Source organism: Morchella sextelata (genome assembly GCF_020137385.1).
Source record: "Morchella sextelata strain SCLS chromosome Unknown scls_13, whole genome shotgun sequence".
Lineage (NCBI taxonomy): Eukaryota > Fungi > Ascomycota > Pezizomycetes > Pezizales > Morchellaceae > Morchella > Morchella sextelata.
In genome coordinates this window covers 1,524,392-1,549,085 of record NW_025408628.1, presented here as the reverse complement: position 1 = coordinate 1,549,085, position 24,694 = coordinate 1,524,392, and the positions used below count along the sequence as shown (strand labels likewise).

The 24,694-nt window shown below is 48.1% G+C and overlaps 9 protein-coding genes across 9 annotated transcripts; 5 read left to right on the top strand and 4 right to left on the bottom strand.

The window, feature by feature from the left end:
- Positions 1-532: 532 nt before the first annotated feature.
- H6S33_002825 (uncharacterized protein) lies at positions 533-1,082 on the bottom strand (the record flags this gene model as incomplete). Its single annotated transcript, XM_044834204.1, has 3 exons — positions 533-760; positions 816-929; positions 999-1,082. The coding sequence occupies 3 exons, from the start codon at positions 1,080-1,082 to the stop codon at positions 533-535; spliced, it is 426 nt and encodes a 141-aa protein (XP_044692986.1).
- A 602-nt stretch (positions 1,083-1,684) lies between these two features.
- Positions 1,685-2,185, bottom strand: H6S33_002824 (uncharacterized protein; the record flags this gene model as incomplete). The annotated part of the gene is made up of 1 exon (XM_044834203.1): positions 1,685-2,185. The coding sequence occupies one exon, from the start codon at positions 2,183-2,185 to the stop codon at positions 1,685-1,687; it is 501 nt and encodes a 166-aa protein (XP_044692985.1).
- A 40-nt stretch (positions 2,186-2,225) lies between these two features.
- H6S33_002823 (uncharacterized protein) lies at positions 2,226-2,593 on the bottom strand (the record flags this gene model as incomplete). The annotated part of the gene is made up of 3 exons (XM_044834202.1): positions 2,226-2,269; positions 2,349-2,512; positions 2,589-2,593. The coding sequence occupies 3 exons, from the start codon at positions 2,591-2,593 to the stop codon at positions 2,226-2,228; spliced, it is 213 nt and encodes a 70-aa protein (XP_044692984.1).
- Positions 2,594-4,389: 1,796 nt separating this feature from the next.
- Positions 4,390-6,412, top strand: H6S33_002822 (uncharacterized protein; the record flags this gene model as incomplete). The annotated part of the gene is made up of 5 exons (XM_044834201.1): positions 4,390-4,901; positions 4,969-4,986; positions 5,050-5,257; positions 5,308-6,180; positions 6,248-6,412. The coding sequence occupies 5 exons, from the start codon at positions 4,390-4,392 to the stop codon at positions 6,410-6,412; spliced, it is 1,776 nt and encodes a 591-aa protein (XP_044692983.1).
- A 3,623-nt stretch (positions 6,413-10,035) lies between these two features.
- On the top strand, positions 10,036-10,688 carry H6S33_002821 (uncharacterized protein; the record flags this gene model as incomplete). The annotated part of the gene is made up of 3 exons (XM_044834200.1): positions 10,036-10,088; positions 10,153-10,242; positions 10,319-10,688. 3 exons carry the CDS (start codon positions 10,036-10,038, stop codon positions 10,686-10,688), a joined length of 513 nt encoding a protein of 170 aa, XP_044692982.1.
- Positions 10,689-12,379: 1,691 nt separating this feature from the next.
- On the top strand, positions 12,380-13,548 carry H6S33_002820 (uncharacterized protein; the record flags this gene model as incomplete). The annotated part of the gene is made up of 4 exons (XM_044834199.1): positions 12,380-12,382; positions 12,470-12,643; positions 12,734-13,253; positions 13,352-13,548. 4 exons carry the CDS (start codon positions 12,380-12,382, stop codon positions 13,546-13,548), a joined length of 894 nt encoding a protein of 297 aa, XP_044692981.1.
- A 2,095-nt stretch (positions 13,549-15,643) lies between these two features.
- On the bottom strand, positions 15,644-15,901 carry H6S33_002819 (uncharacterized protein; the record flags this gene model as incomplete). The annotated part of the gene is made up of 1 exon (XM_044834198.1): positions 15,644-15,901. The coding sequence occupies one exon, from the start codon at positions 15,899-15,901 to the stop codon at positions 15,644-15,646; it is 258 nt and encodes an 85-aa protein (XP_044692980.1).
- A 689-nt stretch (positions 15,902-16,590) lies between these two features.
- On the top strand, positions 16,591-16,901 carry H6S33_002818 (uncharacterized protein; the record flags this gene model as incomplete). Its single annotated transcript, XM_044834196.1, has 2 exons — positions 16,591-16,776; positions 16,839-16,901. The coding sequence occupies 2 exons, from the start codon at positions 16,591-16,593 to the stop codon at positions 16,899-16,901; spliced, it is 249 nt and encodes an 82-aa protein (XP_044692979.1).
- Positions 16,902-19,974: 3,073 nt separating this feature from the next.
- H6S33_002817 (uncharacterized protein) lies at positions 19,975-22,277 on the top strand (the record flags this gene model as incomplete). Its single annotated transcript, XM_044834195.1, has 4 exons — positions 19,975-20,114; positions 20,187-20,335; positions 20,411-21,466; positions 21,532-22,277. 4 exons carry the CDS (start codon positions 19,975-19,977, stop codon positions 22,275-22,277), a joined length of 2,091 nt encoding a protein of 696 aa, XP_044692978.1.
- Between the last annotated feature and the right edge of the window lie 2,417 nt (positions 22,278-24,694).

Genomic DNA, 24,694 nt, shown 5'->3' with positions numbered 1-24,694 from the left:
GAGGAGACTTTTTGACTTGTTGTAGGAGCAATTCATGAAGAAGCCTAGCAAACATTGAGTGTGATGGGGGATATCAATGAACTTGGCGGTGAAGATGTTAGGAATTTTCTGAAGCTGTATTGAGAAGAAGTGATGAGAAGCAGTGCAAGGAGTGGGGAGTGCGCTGTGAAATATAGTCCATATCCTCTTATGTGACACGACTGGGGCTGGAGTTTTCTGGATCTCTATCGCTTGTTAATAGTTGTACAACGTCTTCTCCGGGCCTCCGGTGTGCATTACAATACACCCATCGGAAATGAAACTCGGGTCGAATTATAGTGTGTAGGGTTACCCAATTGCCAATCTCCAGAGTTTGTAAGCATATAGCTGAGGTTCTTTTTCTGATTAACTACACGTACTGGCAGTAATCACACAAAGACAAAAATCTATCCCCTGGGAACTAAAGCTGTGTTCATTCCTCGATAGCAAACGTAGCTGAGTATGTAGTTACAACAAATTACAGTAAAGCAGGCCCCCCGTTTTCAATGTATACCTACAAGTATCCTAGCGGCATTGAGATAGAGAACTCGATGCCAATCTCTTTCTTCAGCACCCCACCCAGCGTGGCCTTATCCCTCGATGACACCCACACATAGTTTATCGGGTCCCAGTCGAATCTATTAGGGCCCGTAATAGGCGATGAGATCCATATCTGCCGGTTCGGGGGCTGTTTATTGATCACATATGTTCCCTGCGGCACTGTAATAGTAAGGACCCCGGCCTAGTACGTCAAGTTTGTTAGCTAAGTTTTTCGGAGGAGCAGAGGGAGAACAAACGCTGTACTCAACATCCACATCTGTCCGTTTCTCTGCAACCGCTTCAACACTCTCGAGGATACCTTCGAGTGTACCCTCTGAGACCTTGTGGTAGTCGTCGAGGGAGAAGCCACCCTTATTGTATGCGACAGCCTGTGTTTGCGAGAATGTCCGTTTGGCGGCAACGATACCGGGGGTACGTACTGGGATGATGAAGCATTGAGAGGGGTTTGCGATGATTCGAGGCTGCTGTCGCAGCATAAGCCTGCGGAATGTAGTTCGGATCATTGGTGCGTGTGGTATTTTGAACTGGATGGGGTTGGAAATGTGAAGCTCTGTCGCTAGGCTTGGCGGCGAGGCTTCGGGGTTGCGGGATCTGCCGTTACAGGGTTCTAGGCATCTAAGATGACGAAAGGTTTGAACTTTGTGTATTATTGATCATGGATCAGTGTGTAAAATTGATCACATATCGTCGTACAGAATTTGGATAAGAAGATTGAAGGCTAACTAGACGCCCGAATTAAATAGAGTCTTCAGTACATAGGAATTTCCTTCCAGCACAAAATAATGGCATAATAGCTGTTTTATTTGCGCATTCCTCGCATGCAGTTAAAGTTCATATCATGCAATTCATGATCAAACGTCTCTAACTATAATACAATCTATAAAAAATTAAAAGCCTTGCATAAATCCTAGAGCTATAGGATGACCTCAAGTAGCTCAAGGAAAACCCTCTTTGGAATAAAACACCTCCATTATCCACTCAGACAGACTCAGAGACAAAGTCATCTGCAGCTGCAGCGCTGGTACGTACGTACGGACGCATATATTTGCATGCATGCGCCAGCTTGAACGACCCCCGCCGGCACCACCCGTAGCAACGAGAGCAACTAAGATACCGGATTATTTACCCACCACGTCCACATATAGGAAGAATAGTGTTCTATCCCCTTGCCCGGTCCAAAACATGCCATAAGTAAATCCAGATGATCGTGAGTTGGACGATTTGATTTGGAGTATACATCCAAATCCAGTAATATCTTCTGCATCAGCGCGTCTGCCGATGATCTTGTCATCCTATACGCCTTATTCAAATCAGCCGTAGGCAAAGTATAATTGTATCTTCTCTCCCATATTTTCAAGTTTTGGCTCTCGCCGGCCTTAGTTACGGTCTCAAGTATCGATGGCCATGATTGGATGTGGACACAGAGATCTAAGAGCCCCTCGCGCTCCTTGTAGTCGATGACGGGGATGGAGATATCCAGGCTCTCAATAGCGTTGTCGAAGACTTTTCTCATCCGGAGGAGGTCCCTTTTGAGGGATATCACATCCATGTCATTCCAGGTCCATCCTTTCTCCACAGTGATATCGGCAGTATAACTCTCAGACATCTTGGGAATTAAAAGTTCCGAAGAGTTAAAAAGACCTTGATCAAAGGTTTTCCTCAGCACTATAGCACAGTAGACCAGAATTACCTAGACTTTATAGTTAACTAAATGCGCAATATAAGAAACATCTAAAGATACATGTATATATTGAACTCTCACTACTTACTAGTACGTATCTCGAGCTCCTTTTTCTTAGTGTGATGAATAACTATGTATATATTGGATGCAAGGTTTGTATCGATAGGGGATCGAAGGGTAGTGGAAGATGTGGAAGATGCAGTACATCGGTCTGGGGTGTGCGACGGATAATTAACATGAGCCTGATTACAGCTGGCCTCGTGAGCATTTCCATATAATGTAGCTACATATGTGTAACAGTTACCACTATTGAATTCCAAGTACGTACTACATTCGTCCGTATACTCGGAAATTGAGTGGTTCTAGGAACGAGCTTATATTAGATAAAGCGCCTAATTAATTAGAACCATGTACTACACTCGTGATAAAGAGTTAGAATATTAGAGGCTATAAACAAACTAAGGCCCCGTTTGGGAGCCGTCCAAAACGGAGTTATGGGGGCTTAAAACTCCGTTCTGGCGGAAACTCCGTTCTGAGAAAACGAGTTGTGTTTGGCGACCCATTTTGCGGGCCCCGAAAATAACGCTAACTCCATGAAAACGGAGGTTTCCAATAAGCAACTTGGACCTACTTTTTCGCTTAAACTCCGTTTCGAAATTTATCCGTATCCCACCCACTAACGGAGGGTGATTAAAACGTTGTTTTCTACTGAGGCCAGCTCCCAAACGGGCCCTAACAGCTTGTGCTGCATGCTTTCGATTCACTCTTCTCCACTTATATTATCACGTTCAACAAAGACCTGTCAGAATATAGTGTGTGGTTCAAGAGACCTCGTACTACATACATATATGTACTTAACAATACTTGTTAATTCTATCAGAACTTTGGTCCGCAATGTTTTTAGCATATATATTGGCTGTCTTGGCCCATCTATTACGTACAATTATATAATACATGTATGTAGCTACATGTACGTATCCTAGTAGCCCATCATACGTATTGTGATACACCCACGATAGATACCACATACATATGCATTATCCCTTAGACGTAAATTATTTTTTGTGATACGTATATGTACTGTACTTAAGGCGGGGAAAGGCCTCAACTGCCTTAAGCTGAAAAACACTCATAATGAAAGGCACGCCGAACGCCTCCATCTATCAACCTCATTTTACTTCGAGCGAATATCAGCAAGTACTTCCTGGTATGATTTGTGAAATTTGTCCAGCTCGGCACTGAATTCACAGTCTGACTACCCTCCGGCATTAGTGGCTGGCAATTACCACACTAAAATGATTGAGATCATCACGAATCACTCGTATCTGTTTCAGAGCGTCGTCATATCGTTTCCAGCGAAAGGTAGATCACCGGTCATCACTCGTGGCTTGGTATTAGGACAGGGTTTTGGCGAACACGGGGTTTTGGCGAATTCAATACATACTGATTCTTATTGGTCTTAACCCCTGTTCGACAAAACCCCGTGTTCGCCAAAACCCTGTGAACGACTGTAATCCTCTTTTATTGATTGACATTCGTTTTGACGGCCAACTCTGCCAACTCTTATTTATTCATCCATGTCCGTGCATATTTGCATTCTCTACACATGGCACCGATGATCATCAGCTTACTCAATGCCGCCCGCCTGCAGATATTTAGAGTAAAGATGCAGTGTGCTTTGTCCTGGATTAATGCAGAACTTTAAGCAGGCTGAATTTTTCACGAACCGGATTACGAATAACCGAGAATTTAGAATGTATTCGATGCAGGTGCTAGGCATATGTGCCCTATCGGCGGATTTGTGTGAACCACACACAACTCCCGAAAACCGAAAATCCAATAACTAATCAAGTTTCTACTGACGAAAACTGTCGTGATGCGCCGCATTTAAGTGATTATTCATATGCAGTGATCTTTGCTGCACCTCCGCGCACAAATCTTCTATGAGATGCATGCATCGCAAACCCTACTGTGGAGCACCTCGAATTGAAGCCCTGAGATCAAGAACTTACGTCCCGATCTAACAGCAGCTCAAGTAACCGTCATACTCCTTAGTACCCAGATCTGTATAATAACTACCCCGTGTCTCCTCCCATTCGAAAGTTCGTTGGCCCCCCATTCACCGCACAATGCTACACCTTCTCTCTATTCTAGCACTCACCGGAATTGCAACCGCCTCTGCCGCCTCTGCCGCCTCCACCTGTAAATCCTACCCAAATACGCCCTCTTGGCCATCGCGAGCAAAGTGGGACTCCCTAAACAGTACCGTCTCCGGCCGGTTGATCGCCGCCATTCCACCGGCTGCGTCGTGTCATAAGAAGTTTAAAAATACTTCTACCTATGACCCCGTTAAATGTGAGCTTGTAGCAGCAAATTGGGGAGAGCAGGATTCATCGTACGTATTTCCCTGCAACTCATCAAAGTGTCATATTGTTAACTCGAAGGGTCTCCACCCGGTGGTCAGGTTCAATCATCCAGTAGGGGTACTTTGGGACTTCTGGACGAATATAACCTGCTTACCGACCACGAATCCGGATGAGAGATGTTCCCTAGGGACATATCCAGAGTATGTGATTAATGCGACGACTGTAGAGGATGTGCAGGCTGGAGTGAACTTTGCGAGGTTAAATAATGTTAGACTGTGAGTGCAAATGGGATCCGACAGTCAATTGATCTCAATCGAAGCTAAGATTTCCGCTTGATGATAGGGTTATTAAGAATACAGGGTAGGTTGTAATTGTTCATAGGCTTGAAATGTTTGAGAAGACCTGCGTTGACATGTTATATAGCCATGATTTCATGGGGAAGTCAACTGGTGCAGGCTCCCTTAGTATCTGGACTCACCATTTCAAGGAAATCGGGATCATTGATTCCTACTCTGACCCCTCTACAACCTATAATGGTAGCGCAGTAACTCTCGGGTCTGGTTGGCAAACAGCCAGTATCTATAACGCCCTGGATGCGGTTGGGAAGGTCATTGTTGGGGGTGAATGCGCTGTATGATTACACCCTTCGTAGTATCTGCCCACACTACTAATTTCTCTTAGGGCGTTGGTTTCTCCGGAGGCTATATCCAAGGCGGTGGTCACGGTCCTCTGTCCCCTCTCCACGGAATGGCCGTAGACAATGTCCTTCAATTCAAGCTGGTAACTGCAGACGGTCTGTATAAAACTGCCGACGCCCACAACAATTCTGATCTCTTCTGGGCGTTACGTGGTGGTGGTGGTTCGTCCTGGGGTGTTGTGATTTCTGTCACCGTCAAAACCTTCCCTACTCCAATGGTCTCTGGTGCTGTAATAGAGCTCCATTACGATCAGACTACACCAGAAATCTTTTGGGAAGGCATTAATATTTTCCACTCCTTCGCACCACAATACGCCGAAGCCGGTATATACGGTTACTACGAAGTTAATGCGAATTCATTCCTCCTAAAGCCACTCCTAGCAACGGGAAAGACGACGTCCGAACTTACTGAAATCCTTTCTCCACTATTCACCTCTTTCGATGCCCTCGGCGTACCATACACCGCAAATATAACCACCTATCCCACATTTCTCTCTGGCTACAATTCCCTCTTCGACGGTGAAGCCGCTGGCCTAAATATGTTCACAAGTTCTCGTCTCATTCTTCATAACCACGTAGTAACTAACCATACGGCGGTAACACAAGCCTTCCGTTTAACCACAGAGGCTGGATTAGGTATAATTGGTCACCTTGTAGCGCCCGGACAGTTTGGAGGAGTGCTAGAGGAGACATCAGTGAACCCCATTTGGAAAACGGGGTTGTTGCTGCCGCTGTATAATCGCTTTTGGCTGGGTAACGAGACGGATAGCGATTTCTGGGAGGGTTTGGATCTGATCGCAAATGTTGACGCGGCTTTTAAAGAGGTGTCGCCAGGGTCAGGAACTTATGTAAATGAGGTCCGTAATGAAATTCTCCTTCTTCCATGTGGAGTGCTGATGCTGATGACCTTTGATTCTCCACTAGGCAAATGCATATGACCCGGACTGGTTAAAAGAGTACTATGGAGCCTCGTATGAGAGATTGTTGCGTATAAAAAAGGAAGTAGATCCTCGCGGTGTCTTTTATGCGAGGACGGCGGTTGGGAGTGAACTCTGGGCTGAGGTGAATGGAAGGCTGTGTAGAACGTAGAGACGTTCCATGGAGTTTGATGTATCTAGCGTTAAATCTATCTGTCAGCCTTTTCAGCTACGATAATTCCCCACTCATAAATATTCTACGAGTTAGTTAGAGTTGTGAGTGTATTGACATAAGTATGTTCATACACTACCACACATGTCAAAGAGCCTGAGGTTACAGACTCTGGGTCAGTCCATCGTTCACTAGCAGTATAAGCCAATCTATTGGCGGAGAGTGTCTAGGCAATATTGATGCTCTACTTCAGTAAGCAACATGTTTCGGTGGTGATGTGGATATTTACGGTTGAAGTGCGGCTGTGTCTCCTACTGCGAATTGATAGGATTGATGGATGATGAAAAGATCCGGGAAAGGGAGAAGTTGAAGGTAAACTGGCAGTGGACCCCCGCCCGCTAGGCTAGCGTGCAGTGCAGTCTTTTAAAAGCAGTATATATATTGAAACTTGACTCACATGCAAGGGGGATTTCCTCTTCCCCCTAAAATGCAACCCTCACCCCTCGCCTCGCTATTATAACCACTTGGAATCATCGGTCCTTCAACTTAAATCAAGTTCCAACCCCGTCATGGTCTAATTAGCTAAAGGTTATGTTCTAATACCATCAGAGTTTAGTGCTGCTACACACAATATGTCGGCCTTGCCTCCTCAATATCCGATGTTTACATCGCCACTAAATTCTCACAACCTTCTTTCCCAGCAATGGAACCGCCTCTCTAAGGGAACATTGCTTCCATATTATTTCATTTTCTCGAGACTAGGAATGGCCCAATGGTATCAGTGTGACTGTGGGATGGTGGATGGTTTCGGTGAGCATGCTGATCATTCGGAATACTTATTCTTGACTGCCTGTTTTCGATTACTTGAACAATGATATCGCCTGTCTGATGCTGCACAAAGAATCCTTTGGAGTAGGTGCGAGTACCTATATATCGAGTGACAGCGTGTGATTTGTATACCTAATTACATGTGATGAGGGCTTGTGATTGACATACGCCTATCAGCTATAGCCAATCCAAATCTATTCTACCTTTTTATGGCGTTATAGGTAGATTAACGCCGCTTTTGACCCTCTAACCCTGCGGTGACATGCCGTAAATATATACCTAAGTAGGTGGCTACACCTTGTGAATAAACTACTAAACCCCAAAAGACGAGTAGATAGTCAAACCTTCGCAGATTTAATTTTGACATTGAAGTCTATTTGAATCATAGGCGTGCTCAACTGATACTTTAGTGTGAATAGGATGGGAGAATGACTTGCTCAAGAAGCCAAGAGAAAAGGAAATACGGCGCAGAGACAACGCCTTGTTAAGTTACATCAGGTCATCATGTGCGTTCGTATACATCGTTTACCTCAGAAAAACTTGGAGTGACTTCAGCCTTTCATACACACGACTCATACCTTGATCAACCGCATGCAAAACATGTCTAAGCAGCATGATCTACAGAAGGTCTAACTAGGTTCTCAGCTCAGTCGTCATGCCGAACACTCTTCCAACGGCAGTAAAGATTCCCGGATTACTAGCTAAGCCTTCGACTACACCCCTGCATTGGACCAAAGCCGTGGGTTTGAAATAAGTCTTCTTGGGATTTGCTGCCGATAGGCTACATGATTGTACTATACCCGCGGCGGATAGGTGTTTGGAGTTGCGAGGCCATTCCCTGCCACGTGTGGTCCCATCATTTCCCCAAATGTTTGGTTTAAACGCGTGGTGGTGTTACTGCCGTAAGCCCCATTAGCTATGCACTGTAGTACAGTGCTTCATTCCTTATCGTCAGCCATAGTTATTGGTCAGGAAGTAACGTCACTCGGTGTCAGGGTAGCTGTTGGTTGTTTTCATCTGTCCTAACTCTGGTCTAGCTGGTCCACTGAGGCTTCGTTCCTGACGTGACCCCACTATCCACAATTATCCCCTCCCCCGCAAGCATATATCTATCTACATACTCTACATGTAGTTGACACTGTATTACTTCGATCACGGACCAGGCGAACGTGCGCCGAACGAAGAACTCGGGTACAGCTGGTGCTAGCCCTAACCCTGACCGGACGCGGCCTTCGCATGAATCTTAAACCTCTGAAAGGTTGGTTTGGGATTTATCAAGCTCTATTTATTATGGTCTAACCGCACTGGCGGTATTGGTGTTTGAGGTGGAAATGACCCTGTAATAATTCTGTGTAGGGTATATTCCACATAAAGTATACCCTAAGAGCCTCATCTCGGAGAACCAGGTCTCCCATCCCATGATTTATGGACTGCCTTCGCACGATCAGGTCAAGCTCACGCGCTGATTTGTGACTGTACGCAGAGTTTATGACGATGTAGGTACAATATCGTCATGATAGGACTGTATGTACACGAGTCGTACCGTGCAAAGTCAGCGGATCACGAACGCTCACTCGTGACACCCGTTACAACCCCTGGCAGGGATGGGAGACGAGCTTAAGATAAGTCCCTGGTTGATAAGACACCAGGACCACCACAACCTCAAATCGTCCAGTCATGTCGCGAGAACTGACCCCAACCAATAGTTACACCACCACCACAAACATCATAACAAAACAAAACAAAAAAAGAGATGCCTTGCTCTACAGATCTCATACAACAATCTGATTCGAGTTTTCCGTGACACACTCGGGAAACCACACAGGGGAAGAGACCGGATATTGCGCACCACGAAGAAAAAGCCAAATTACTCGTGCTGATCATTTCGCCATAGTGTCCGAGCGCAGGAACCGTACTAACCAGAGGTATGGTAGCGGAGAAACCCCTCATAGGTAAGTGAATAATAGCATTATTATTGCCATGTAGTTACCGGTGCTATGCGAGAAGGTACTGGTCAAGCCCGCCGAGGTATATATCCTACTGACCCTGAGTTTTGAATGAATTGGTACCTTGCCCCTTTTTTTACTTTTTTCTCCCATTCCTCCAAGAGGGAGGAGGGGTTGTTGTCCCTTCCTGGGTAGGGCAAAGAAGGGACATGCCAGCACCACCGGCCATGGGGCATCCAGTGCCTCAGGGTCCATCACCAACGCTCACGCGTGGGTTGATCCACTGATCAATTTCCACCCAGGGTCAAGTGCCGTAGAAAAAAAAAATTGTAGACTGCCTTTCTAGATATGCTACGAGTACCTAGTTTTGGGAGTTTTGGGTGTGGTTATCAGTCAGTGTCACGGATGGACTAGCTGAAGTAGAGTAGAATATTATATACAGTGACCCACGGACGCGCTCTTCCTCTTGGGGTCTGTCTGTCTGTCTGTCTGTCTGTCTGTCTGTCTTCCTTCGAATCCTTTCCACTTGCCTTCTTCTCTTCCTTCTCTTTCCCCCTCCTCCTATCGATTCCCCACTTGCTCACTCACCCTTCTCATCGATCGTTTGCAGCTCTCTTGTTCCTTTCCCGCACATACCCGAAAGTTTTAGAACAAACGAACACGGCGGGGTGCAGCAGTTAAGCAAGCAAGCAATCGATTCGGTTACGTTTCCGTCGCAAGGCTACAAGTCACCATCTACACGAAGCATCGAGCCGGATAGATAAAACCTCATCTGTCCCTCTTCATTCTCCCAATTGACATTATCACGACTAGCTATTTTACAAACCCATCATCAAATAATTTACCATCATGTCCGGAACAGAAGAACAGAGCTCCACCAGGTTCACCTACAGGCCAACCTCGTACGTTTCCCTCCACAGAAACATATCCCCTCCGAGAACCTCATTTCTAACACCACTGGAATAGGACAATCGCGCGGTCCTTCTCAGAGCAGCTGAACGACGCGTTCTTGATCGATGATAGCCTTGACAAGCTCGCCTCCACCGTTGAGCAAAAGTACTTTGCCCCCCCCCCCCCCCCCAATGTTTCACACCGCTACCCCTGAACGCCGATCTCTAACGTTCGTCAACAGGAAGCAATCCGTCACCTTCCAGTCCTCGGAGCTGAAGCTCCTCGAGGAGTCTATTCGTCGCGCTGAGGCTCTCCTTGAAGAGAAGAAGAACAGGCTCTCACAGCAGTTCCCCGGCAGTGTTCCCCCAAGCTCTACCAGCCCCAAATCCAGGAAGGCAAGACCCCCAATCCCGACCCACGACAGCAACGGGAATGAAAACAGTGCCAGTGGTACCGAGGAACCGCCGGCAAGGGCTGCCCCTAAGCCTCCAAGTGCTGACGGGTTCGTAGTAGTGCAGAAGACACCGAGTATGCTGAGTTCGACGGAGGGAAAGCGGTTCGAGGAGCAGTACAAGGGACGGCCGCGCCCTCCTGTGCCAACTGAGAGCTAGTCAAGTGAGCTGCAGCTAATTTGGTTAATATTACTTTTCTTTTTTTTATTATTTCTTTCTTTTGAGTTGAAGACGCGGTGCGGTGCGCGTCTAAAACTTCCTAGATTTATCCCCTCCGCTTGTTTGCTTATTCTGGTGTTCCTTTACTTCGGGTTGTATTTTTCTTTCTTGATTGTGGGGTCCGTCGGAACTGCATGCTATGGAGGAGAAAGAGAAGGGTTTTAGATTGACGGACTGACGGACTGGACTGGACTGGCGTAGTTAAGGATATTGGTGGGTTGTGATGTGGTGGGTGAAGGGTAGAAGGTCTCTTTTTAAGATAGCGATTTTTAACTCTGTTTCTGGAGGGGATTCGGTCCTGTTCTCATCCTCAATGTTTTCCTTTTCATATTATTCTTTCCGCCTTCCACCCACCACTCTATGTTCCTTGGATGTTATCACACAAATACATGTAGGCACGGCACAATGCGGCTTTGATAATAACATGAACATTCTAAACAAGAAGAAAGGAAATGATACAAAAAACGTGATATGATATCATTGATATGTAGGACAAGTGAATATTTCCCACCGATCTGACCCCATTGAAAAGGAAGCGCCGGAACTATGCATAAAATGTCGCGATATTCTCTCCCCTGGTGCTCAAGTGAATGAGCAACCCCATACAGCCCGTCGAGTGTGTTGGGACAGCATGGGGGACGTGGGGAGGTGATAGTGATAAGTGAGAAAAAGAGGAGAAAAATAACAGTCATCATTCCCTCTGATACCTCTATCAAAAAACAAGGAAAAAAACCAGCAAGAAAATGAAAACAAGAAACACCGGATGAAGGAAAGCCAAAAGTCATTATCACCACCGGTTAATACCCACCACCACAAACAATGGATTATACATCCTCTCCCCCGCCCGACCGCACTCCGCCCACATCAAGTCCATACATACAAAAAAAAAACCTACCCACAAACCACACAAACAGCACAAACACCAGCACCTTCGGAACCGGACATGTTTTTCGGCTCGGACCCCGGTCACAGATCAGCCCCAATTACGGACGGTCTCTCTCATGTAGCGGCGCGGTTGGGCGCGCGCGAAAACAGGTGAGAATGTAGATTTTTTTTTTTTTTTTCCCCTTCAGGTCGGTTGTTTTGAAGAGAGACTCGGACTGGAACGGGGTGCTGGACGTGACCTGGGTCCGAGCGAACATGAGGGGCCAAGAACTGCTGTGGTGTTTGGTTGTTTGCTTGCGGGGGGAGGGAGGGGAAGGGGGGGGAAGGAATGAGTGGTGATGTGCTGCTATTATCGCAGTATCATGGGGAAGGAAGGGGGGGGAACAAAGGATTGAGGGATGGAGGGATGGAGAGGGGAAGAGAGGAGAGATGATGGTTGCAGACAAATGAGAGCCCCTCCCGCGCGGATGAGTAACACGGCCAAGGAAGGTCACCATGACAAAGCGCGCATTGCCGGATCCCCGCCGCCTCGCCCCACTGTCACTGCCACACCACTAGCCACACCACTAGCCACATGAGCAGTCACCTGGCTTAGGGCGAACTGATTAGGGCAATCTTACTGAGCCCACCCACACAAATCAGACCTCAACCAGCTGCTGGGGCAGGCCGCGATACTCACAAAAAAAAAAGAGAATACCTTCAACAACCAAACCCCACCGCCCCATCCTCAATCGACAGTATTCAAAATGGTAAGCTCTAACGTCATCATCATCGAAGGAATTTGGAGCTTCTGGGATCAATTCGCTAATTATGGGATTTTTGATGGGGAAAAATAGCCGTTCACCAAGGTCGTCAAGAACCGTGCGTACTACTCACGCTACCAGACCAAGTACCGTCGTAGACGTGAGGGAAAGACCGATTACTATGCCCGTAAGAGGTTGATCACCCAGGCGAAGAACAAGTACAATGCGCCCAAGTACAGGCTCGTTGTCCGCTTCACCAACAAGGACGTACGTTTTTTTCCCGAGATTCCAGATCAGAAATTCGAGATACAGGAAACAGGAGAGCTGATTGTGGGGGAATTTTTGTCGGGAATATAGATCATCATGCAGATCATCTCCTCTGAGATTGTCGGTGACAAGGTCCTCGCCGCCGCCTACTCGCACGAGCTCCCCCGCTACGGCATCAAGCACGGTCTCACCAACTGGGCCGCCGCCTACGCTACCGGTCTCCTTCTCGCCCGCCGTACTCTCACCAAGCTCGGCCTGAACGAGGAATTCGAGGGTGTTGCCGAGGCCGACGGTGAGTACAAGCTCACCGAGGAGTCTGAGGAGGGCCGCCGCCCCTTCAAGGCCGTTCTCGATGTCGGTCTTAAGAGGACCTCCACTGGTGCCCGTGTTTTCGGTGCCATGAAGGGTGCCAGCGATGGTGGAATCCACATCCCCCACTCAGAGTCCAGGTTCCCTGGATTCGACATTGAGACTAAGGAGTTGGAGGCTGAGGTGCTGAGGAAGTACATCTTTGGCGGTCACGTTGCTGAGTACATGGAGACTCTTGCCGACGATGATGAGGAGCGCTACAAGTCCCAGTTCCAGCAGTACTTGGATGACGGTATTGAAGGTATGGTTTACCCCCAGAATGCAGTTCGAAACTCCCCCCACCCATTCTTCAGGGTAGGTTTATGTCCCAACAACCGCACTAACGTTATACATCCACAGCCGATGGTCTTGAGGAGATGTACCAGGAGGCCCACGCCAAGATCCGCGAGAACCCCAACCTCGAGGACCCCGACAACAAGGACTCCAAGGGCAAGGACTACTGGAAGGGCGAGTCCAACAAGTACCGTCTCCGCAAGATCTCCCGCGAGGAGAGGCGGAAGAACGTCGAGAAGAAGATTGCCGAGAAGACATCATAGATTTCTTGCGCACTCTTCTTCTTTGGGTAATTGCGGGGGTTTTTTTTCTCTAAAAAAATTTAACGGGTTTTTCATTTTTTTTTCTCGCTCTTTTTTGTCCAATATTTCTTTGTCTTCTCTTCTTGCTCCCTTCTACACTGCGGTTTTTGCGTGTGATATGTGTGTCGATATTTGGACCCTACCATACCATACCTACCTCTACCTACCGTTAAAAACTCGAAAGAAATAACAAGCCACATACCCGGGGAACCCAAGGGCACCAAAGTAAGAATCACAATATTACCGCCTCCTCGACTACGTCATTGCCAGATATGGAACTTGACATTGCTCTGCTGCGCGATACAATGTTGGTTCCTTTTTTCTCTCTTTCTCCCATCCGTCATTCCTCCCAGTGAAATTCGTGGGAGAGCGCAGGGATTATGGCGCTCTTGTGATAATCTGCATCTTGCTATGCATGGTACTGTGGTGCGGGTTCTCGTAGCTGTTACTCTGCCAGAAGGACGAGTTCGTGTTTTTAATATTACCAATCGATGAGCGTTTTTTGATATTGCCATTGAGGATTTTTTGTCTTGTAACTGCTATGCCATAAGAATTGTTTGCGAGATAAACAAAAGAGGACGCCAGCTAAATGTCGGTATCCTTAAATCTACTATTCCATATCTCGCCCCAAATCCCATCTGCTGTGAATCCTTTGTCTTGCACCCAGCTTCTCTTGATGAGCTGGGGACGAGACAAAACAAACCCTTAACCAACCCTGCCCCTACCCTGTGTCGCTGTAGTAGGAAGGTTAGAGTAGAGGTGCGGGGACACGAGGTACCCCGCAATGCCGCGCTAAAGAGCGTGCATCCTGATTGGCTGGTCAGTTGCTGGTCGCCGATTGGACGAGACGGAGGCGGCTAGGCAGCAGGAGCTCAGGGTCCCCGATGGCAGATGTTGTGGCCGGAGTTATAATCAATTGGGAGGGCTGGCGGAGCATCGAGGGTATGATTGGGATTTAGAGAACGCACTGGTAGTGGGGAGATGAGGACTGACTGGCAGCTGGATGTGCGATGATTAGATTACTTTACTGCATGCGCAGTAGAGTAGAGTACCAACGACAGCATAACCAACTGGTGGACAGGACAGAACTGATAGGTGGTCTTGACTACAGATTAGAATTAGATATAACCACAAGACCACTTGAACATTCCCGTGCATGCGCATTTCTTGACGTTGTGATACTCTGCAGCATTGGCACCGGCATCACAAGAACCGACTCAACCAGTTGAATCACAACCTCTCACTCGCAGCCCACAACCCCCTCCACCGCTCGATCCCCGCAAGGGTCTACGTACCAATCCACGAATCCCACGCCCCTAATCTCCGTTTCCAAAATCAATCCAATCTTCACAAGCCCCCAATTGAACCAGCCCCTGTAGTAGCAATTCCTAATGATATTCCCATTGCAATCCATTGATCCCTCTCGATATATACAAACAAAACAAAGTATCAAAAAAAAAAACCCATGCCCAACGCCCAACGCCGGCATCCAATCCAACCCCCCACTCCCTTCCCTTTCCCCTCTCCCGCTCTTTCCTTATCCGCAGCTGTTCTCGTTCCTGCGCCTCACCAATTCCACGCCTCACAATCGCATGCTCTGTCTAGGATGCGGAATGTGGCACAGACCGGCCGGTCCCACAGACCCTACCCCTAACCCTGACATTGATCCACAGCCCACCTCCACCCCTTTTAGCAAAAAGTGCAGAGTGGCTTGGAGAACAGGTGCATATCTGTCGTGAAAAAAAAAAATTGCGCGCGTGTCGTATTGTGTCGTGTCATGTGTTCGTTGCTTGGGGAGGATGTGTGATATGTATATGATAGTGATGATAGTAACGACGGTAATGATGGTAATGAAATGAGAGGTTCCGTATGGTGAATTGAAATGAAGTAGCTGTACATACTACTGTAGCTGTAGCTGCCAACTACCGTAATAATATGTGCGTACCCGTCTATGCCTATCGCCCCAACACAATTAACACACCCTCCCTCCTCACCCCTCACTACGCTCCCCAACTACCACCAAAGGATCAACATACCCTCCTACCCTCCTCTACATCTACGAATTACACCCGCACTTCAAACACTCCACACAGCAGCTCTCACAGCACTCAAAGCACCCCGTAAAGATCGCCAAGTACTCTCCACAGCAGATAAAGATTGCGCCGCAGCAGGTGTTGAAGAAGCTTGTGCAGTCTGCGTTTGTGGCCGCTGGACCGATGTTCCAGCGCGCAGAGGAGCTCGTGCCTGTTGGTTCCTCGTCGTCGGAGGTGGGCGAGGTGGCGTCCATGGGTGGGGGGTTGGTGTAGCCGGACATTGTGCGTGAGGGGATGGAGTCGAAGGAGGGAGCGTGAGAGGGAGCAGGGAGGCGCCCTGGGGGTTTATATTGTAGGGAGTGAGAGAGTGAGTGAGTGAGTGAGTGAGTGAGTGAGTGAGAGAGTGAGAGAGTGAGAGAGCGAGAGAGTGAGAGAGTGAGAGAGTGAGAGAAGAAGTGAATGAGCGGCCGGAGGTGAGTGAGTGGGACGCCAGTAAGAGCTATTATATCGTATAAGCACAAGCTAGCATGGCATGCAGCTGTCTCATATTTCTAAATTAAATGGACGCCCAAAAGAAAATAGAGTAAGATAAAAAAGCTTCACTCGCATGCCCAGCCGGCTAGCCAATTACTCTAGAGAATGTACCCTAGCTGCAATAAACATCACGAATGAGGCTGAGATCCCACGCTGCACTGCACTGTGCAGGCTTCGAGTGAGATTCCGAATTCCAAGTTGCAGTGAGCGACCTCAGCTGCCAGTCAACCCGGTTAGCACTTGCTTGTTTCTGTCTTCGGCGTCCTTCCGCTGCCCGCAACACCTTACCTCTTCGCGTTAGTAAGCCGAGGTAGCTCCCTGTCCTTAGTCACTACCAGTGGCACGCCTCTTTAAACAATTTTTTTTTATGTTTGAACCCCACCAGACAGACAGCTCTCTCTCTCATCATCCTAACAACACACAACACACAACCACCATGGCAGAGTCTATATACGACCAGATCGAGATCGAGGATATGACCTTTGACCCAGCAATGCAGATCTACCACTACCCGTGCCCGTGCGGCGACCGCTTCGAGATCTCGATCGATGACCTGCGCGACGGCGAGAATGTCGCTGTCTGTCCTAGCTGCTCGCTCATGATTGAGGTTATCTTTGAGCCGGTTTGTCTTCCCCCTCTTTCGACTGGTAGGCGAAGTCAGGGTTTGCTAATATTATCCAATAGGAGGATCTACCACCACCTGAGGGGATGATGGAGGCGGGGAAGAGTGTTGCTCTTGTGGCTTGAGATAGCTGGTAGTTCATGATATTTTTTTTGTTTTTAGCTTCAACGGAGTTTTCGGGAAAAAAGGGTTTGTTTGATCGTTTGGGTTTTCCTTTTTGATGTAACTATGTATGTAGGATAAGCTTATAATAGCCCTGGGTTTATTGACTTGCATATTACAGCTAGGGCTGCACTCTGGATTCCGCACTTAAAAGCTCTCGCTGCGAGAGTACAGACTGCGCCTTCGCGTAGGTTTAGAGTTTTTTTTGATAGAGTACTGCCCTGGCCCCCACGGTCAGCGCTAACACTGCTGCGGTGTTATTTGTAAGCCTACAGTACCGTATGAGCATGTAGAGCTTCACGTGTGCAATTAGCCGGTTGATTGTGGCTGCGCGTGCAGTTTGCATTTTTTTCAGTCGAGAGATCATTGGCCGGGTAGTTCAGCATTATCAGTGGATTCTACTGGAAGAAAGGGGACTTAACACCAGCCAAAGAGCCTAAAGTCTCGAAATCCCGAAGCAAATTGGACCTACTCGTTGCCAGCTATTAGAGTACAGCTTCCCTGGTAGAATATGGGACAACAACGAAACTGGCCCAGAGACGAACGGGGATGCTCGTCAGTCCTCTAACCACTCCCCTGGAGCCTGAAAACCTCAGATGCCATCATTGGCATAAAAGCTTATCCACCAACTCCACCTAGATAAGCACCCGTCACATGCACAAACCTACTCTACCCCAGACCCAATCCCGTGCTACCGAGAGAGAGTTTAATTTCTTTCTGGGGTAACTAGGGTGGCGAGTGAACCCTGACCATGGGTAGGGCGTTCGGTTCGTCCAGTATGATGAGGAAGGGTGGGCAGCATGTGGTAATTGTGGTCTCCGAACTACCTGCAGCGGAGAGGGAACTGGCCCGCGTTTCTGCAGTGGTGCTGTAGCCTCTGGTGAGCATCTATAATGTACTGTCTCTATTTTTTCTATTATTGGAACGGTCTGATTGGCTGCTGAGTGCAGGGATGTTGATTAGTCAGCACGACACATCAAAGTACTGAGCACTCACGAGAGGAGGAGGATGGGACCGAAGGCCCCTCATGATTGTAGAGGGAGAATTAAATTTTATTTGATACCCATAATTCAACGTACAACTCGCGGTCGCGAGTTGGCACACCCCTAGTATGTATGTATGTAGCTAGACGCCCTATTGTTACCCAGTGATAAATGGCGGCGGGGGAGATGGTCACACTTCATGCGTAGAGTGCAATTTCTATTGACATCTATTAGGCATTTTTTGCACACTGGCCGAGTAGGCCCGTGCAGGGATCTTGGCGGGGCAAAAGAAACACGAGTGATGCCCTATGAGGAACTGTCCTCGATTACCAGCTTACATGGGAATTCCAAATGCTGTGTTTCGGGGACTGTACGTCAGATTATTGATTTTCTGTTGATGTTGGCTTTTGTTGGTGATATGGTTGTTCATGCGGAACCAAACAATTGGACGATAAGATTGAAAGATGATTGATGGAATAGAAAGTCTACACGAATGAAATGTTTGCAAGCTCTGAACACTTGGCCTAACATATAGTCACGTATCCCGTGTGAGAGTCAATATTTGAAAGACCAGATTACATACTATAGAGCTAGCGTATCAAAGGGACATTTCCTCTCCTCTGCTCTTCTCTCCGCACGGGTGACTTGTAAAGACAACCCTTCTGCATCTTCTCCTCCCATATCCACTCATTTTCAAGATCCCAAGAACCAATTTTCTATTCGTCCCGAAACAGGATCCAGAACAGGCTGAAACCGGCCAAGTCCCATTCCCAGCCCTATAAATGACACGAAAAGTTAATCTGGGGGCGTTTGTGTAAGATCACAGACATTGTATTCAAGACACCTTCCGCGAGCATTCCATCTCTAACCACCTGGCGCCGCCAGAACACGATGCATGATCTCATCCCGCCGTACCGTACATAGCGTGCCACGCGCTCACATCCGAAACCAACAAGGGCGGGCTTCTGTTATTCTTGCAGGGTTAGGGTTGGGCTGGGCCAAAAAAAGACCACCAACGCTTGTTACAGACTCTTCGGAGGTGTATGCAAATGCGGCTCCACGATGACGCTTAGCTTCATGGAACGGACTGGGCGGCGATTGTTTGGCTTGAATCTTGAAACAGGAGCGCGGCAGGGGGTCCCACTATGCAGGTACAACAGGCTTGCCTAGGATAATACTCTATAGTCTTTGGGCAACGAGGATGATCGATGAGAAGATGAGGTCGGTCTCTGTTTATTTCAGTTGATGTGATATTGTACCTGCAAATATACTAAGGATATTGAAGTGGTAACAGAGAAATTTGCACCGTGCGGCGATAAGTGCAGTATTCTCTGGGTCAATAGCGAACCTACCTAGACTAAGAGCCAATGACCAAACCAGCCAGGGCAGATGGTGAAAGTTATCCTGCATTTAAAAGTTGTTCTAGAAAGCATAATTCCGCTTGTTTTTCTCATTGTTGGATTTTTCTACTTTGTTTTTGCTAAGGACAAATTAATTTCATCCATTGACCCAGAAATGGCTATCTACAGGTACTCTATCGGTGCACCAAAACGGAAGACAAGGAATATTACCCAGCGGATAATAACCCACTCTTCTTCTGGGCAGGTGCACATCTATCTGTTGAATGTTCTCGTTAAGCGCCTGCCGTTGATTCGCTTGTTATTTGTGGAAAACCCGACAGACCACTTGAGCTAAAGTAGTCGAAACAGATGCCCCAGCCCGGCCACAGTTTGCTATTGGCTATCTTTATATGATTGCTAGGGAGGCCGCCACTTCCTGCGCTTAAGGGGTAAGAAGGGAGCGATAGAAAAGATATAAGCTCTGCCTCCTTCATACTTACTTTGCTCTAGAACGTGTGTTTTCATGTGAGTGCGTGGTACCGGGTAAGATTTTTTTGGTGTGCCTGGTTCTCCCTGGTCCCTCCTGGTCCTTTATACTTAGTATCTTCTTTCTTAATTCTCTTCCTTTAATTTCTTCTTTTCTCGTTTCAATATCGAGAATTTAAACCACATTACTTGCTGCTGGACAGAAGACACCAATCTTATACAACATAATGAGTCAACGCACCAGATCAGCATCAGCGGCTGCCCACGCGGCCATGGAAGCCACTGCCGCAACAACATCAACCACCAGGACCGACTCTCAAGGCGTCGCGGAGCTCGAGATGGAGAAAGTGAGGGCCGTCGGAAATCTGTAATTACACACCCTTACTTGCTCGCGAGGAAGAAGAAGAAAGTAACTAACTAAATACTCACCTCTTTGTAGAGAGCTCGAATACGTAGCATGGAGCTTGCCAAAGACCGAGCCGGGCGAGAAGCGGGGGCGGACAAAAAGCGCAGTGATAACACCACTGGCACTGTTTGAGCCCGGGTCCTACTTCTTGAAGTCTTCTGGTGGATCCGAGAGTTCATGGCGTATGTGCGCCCGGAGGAATTAAGCTCAGGGGAGAGAATAGAATGGACAGAATGCTGACCAGTTCCACAACACAGTGAAGAAGCGTTGCTCCCAATTTCACAGTACCCTCTCAACCCGCTGCGTGCGCGACATCAAGCGCGACTTCTCATGGAAACTTTATGGCACCTGCTGCAACCCGGACACCGGTGCTGAATCCCACTTTGTGCGCATCAAGTTCCTCACGGCCGCCGCCGACGAGGCTTTCTCCGCCATTATCGATTTGCTCAATGCCCTCGCCGCAAAACGGTTCCTTCAGTCCTCGCGCAAAGAAAAGGTCCATCCATTCGGCATCGGCTTCGACTGCGGCGTCCAAAAGTCAAAGGAGCGCCTTTACATCATTTCTAACTGCGCCAAACAAACGCCCTACCTGCGCCGTGTCGCTGTCGACTTTGAGGTCCTCATTGACAACGAGTGGAAGCGCCTCGATGCAACCGTCGACAGGATTGGCTTCGCGACATATAAAAGCGCGCCCAAGTCATCCGTGCTCGCCGCTAGCACGCTCGACGCAATCAGCTTCAAGGACGACGCATACCTGCGCTTCGCGCGGGTGACGCTGCGCTTCGGCGAGCAAGTGGAGCGGACAGTGCTTGACATTGGTCGCGGCTTTGAGCCAGCTCTCGTATATGGCAAGACCTCGACCATCCTCACCATGAACCGCGTCCGAGTGAGAACCTGTGAAGGCAGTAAGGTATCGGTGCCTGTGCGGAGTCAAGTACGACTAGTATTTACAGACATGAAAGAGAGCCGGAGTCGCAGTGGGACCTTCCGTCGGAATTCAGGTGGAAAGCACAGCGCTTCAGAGGCGGAGAAGGTACTGGCGCTACTGAAAAAGACGGTTGCGCTGGCTGGGGTAAATACGTTGGGGCTTGAGGACGACCTAGAGGATGATGCCATCTTCCAAATGAATATCCAGCGCCTGGTCACGGAGCCCGGATATGCGATCCGCGAGAAGGGAGAGGCACAGGCGGCGAGGATGAACTTGAGTAATCACTTCAAGAACTCGACTCTGTTTCTTGTGCCGTGCTATGAGTCGAATGGCGTGAACTTAATCCTACAGAGCAGGAACGGGGAATATGTTCTGCGGCAGTACAGTGAGCACCACCCTGCCCTTCACCCTTCCCATACCTGATAACATTATACTGATATAACCCTGCAGTTAACGGTCCCGTCCGCTTCATCGGCTCCATAACCTCAAACTGCTTCGCGGGCCCCAAGTTCAGCACGCTCGTCAAACACCAGCATGAATACTCAGGCATGGGGAAAGTCACCTACATGTTCGAAACACAGGAAACCGACGCCACAAGCCTCGTCGAGATCCTCGTCTCGATAATCGAGAAACTGCACATGTTCCACACCACCGTCACCTCCTCCACACCGAACCCCGTGCCCTCCCTCCCTCCATCACTCCCACACATCCGCACAATCCCCAGCATCCACCTCAGCCGCGCTGGCACAGTAGCAACCACACGAAACAACAGCACCCGAAAACCCCCGGCCCCGTCAGAGATCAGAATACCTCCAGTACCAGTCCTCACCCGAAGTGTGCAGCCGCCATCAGAACCAGAGCAGCCCGCACAAGCGCCACCAGTATATAAAGTCCCCCGAAAGCCCGCACAAGCGCCACCAGTATATAAAGTTCCCCGAAAGCCCGTCCCGCCATCAACACACTCGCGCAGCACATCAGGCAGCACATCGGGTAGCACATCGGGTAGCACATCGGGAAGCACCTCAATCAGCTCGCAGCCAGTCCGCACACTCGCGCCACAGCGCGATCCGTCCGCGCTCCCTGGGGGAAGGATGTACGAGCTGCGGGCAGCAACTCTGAAAAAGGTCATTACCGGCCTAGATACAACTGGACTACAGGGAACTGTGCAAGCGGTCAGTACAGGGAGAGTTAGGTGATTAGAAACTTGAACTTGTAGGGAGGAAATCATTATTATTGGAATAAGACTTTTACACGCAGTCTGCCACTGCTTTTTTTATGTTTAATGCTTGGGACTCTTTTTTTCTTTTGTTTGGCTTGGTTTGAGTGGTGAGGGAGAAAATGGGGATGGGACATTAGTACCTACTTTGTATCATATTGGCTGGCTAGATAGCTGGTATCTTCCTCATGCAGGATAGCATTACGTTCAATAAACGAGTTGACTCGGAATATTACTTTCAATTTATTTATCCCTAACGAACGTGTACTACAATGATGGTATTCTATGAAGATGAAGGAAATCATAGTAAAGACCGGATCGCCGTCGATTCCACCACTGACAGCAAATGAATTACATTAGGTAAGTATGAATATAAGTAGCGAAATAAATAAATAAAAATTCGCACGCCCACTTTTATCACCATTCGCTATAAAACAAAAATAAGAAATTTACGAACTCCGATGCGGGGAATCGAACCCCGATCTGCTCGGTGAAAGCGAGCGATGCTAACCGTTACACCACATCGGATTGGTGCTCTGTACTGTTTTTGAATATTTGAGCTAAAATCTACACTAGTAAGGATTATTGATTACGTGATTATGCATTGAATATCACTCGGTTTTCGCAGTCTGCGGCGACGCCCTCAAGACAAGGAACGACTGATTGATTGAGAAGCGAGTTATAATACCATAGTATGCGGGACTGTCATCTCGCATAAGGTGAAGGAGCTACTGATTTGATGGTTGACACCAGTACAATGTATGGCTTTTGGTCGATCCACGGGGTTCCCAAGTCTAAGAACAGGCTAGCATGTTTAGCGTAGTCCAACCGTGCATACATGTAGTTCCGAATTCACAACGTATTATGGGGGTTGGAGCTTCATGGGAGTCTCGTGCCATTGTCTCAGCTTGGTAGGTGTAGCAATTTTGGTTGGTCGGATACTTATCGTGAATGGAGTTTTCAGTTTTCTGGGGGAAGTCTCAGTTCCATTAAACTCCGCTCTCATCAGTGGTAATGGGGAAGAGCGTGTGCAAGCGAGCGCGGTGGGGTGCTTTCCGGAGACCACACTAGCGGATGAACGTGTACACGTAGTGTTGGGACTTGGAAAAAGCTTATCTGGCTCTGAGCCCAACCTCACTTCCTGTGCGGACGAACCGACTACACCACATCATACCCTTATCTACCGACTAACACGAGTTTCGCACTAACTAATCGTTTCTAGATTCATGCCTTCCTCACACTCGATCCATGAGAGCCGTATCACCTCACGTTCACTTTACTCTATAGTAGAGTGTCTCCAAGACCTGCAGGCCAAACGATCATACCGCGCTCTGAGGATGGATATGGGCCACCACGCGCAAACCAAGGACTATCCAACTCGCAGGAAATGATAAGAGACGATTGATAACAGGTTGTTCATCGACTCTCCCGACTATCAGTTACAGGTCCCAACTGAGACTACTGCCATCTCTCTGGGGCACTCGAGACTTAGAGGTTCCCCTCCCACAGAGAAACAAGACCAGCACAGACACAAGTCCACATACTACCACAGAATACCTGATCCCATTGAAAAGCTTCATAACGCCCAATTACAACCCAACTCGGGATGTCTCAAACCTCACACCCACTAATAGTAGTGGTTCGTCGCCGCGACCAATGAGATCAGCGAGCAGGGTCAACGCTAATCCCGACATGGCCACCTCTACTAATTCTCGGCACGTTTCTTGGCAAACTGAAAATTTTACCACATCCATCCCATGCGAGAAAAGGCAAAAAAAGGCTTCTTCGACGGTTTTTTGCTGTAGGGTGCTTACATATAAACTTAACCTGGGCCATGCTGGCCTTAAGCATATTTGAATCCTACAGAGCTAAAAGCTCATTCTATTATGCTCAAGACCGGCTGGCTATCAAGATCAAGGACTTCAAATCAAGTATCCAGGGAGGTCTAATATCACAACTGCCACCCTCCCTGTCTAGCTTCTCTCTTCCCCACTTTTCTCTTCAAGCCTCACCACCCGCACCAGAACCAACACCGGCACCACATCCATTTCCCCCACGCTCACTTATTCCTTGCGAGTCTCTCTCACCAACGGTCGCATGGCCCAATGGCAAGGCGCTTGACTACGATCAAAATCCGAAATCAAGAGATTCCAGGTTCGACCCCTGGTGCGATCATTCAAGGTTTCTATACCAAATTCCGCTTCTATATGCGGATATATCACCTTTTTGGGGCTCCTAGATTTGTTTTTGAGTTACGGGACCTGGTTTGGTTTTGTTTGAGTCAGTTGCGCTGGGGGTATATTCTACTAATAATTATGTATGTGCATGCGGTTACATACATACTTCAGGCGGGATTGTGCATGAGGTCCGGCGGCAATGCAGGAACCCGTGCGGGAG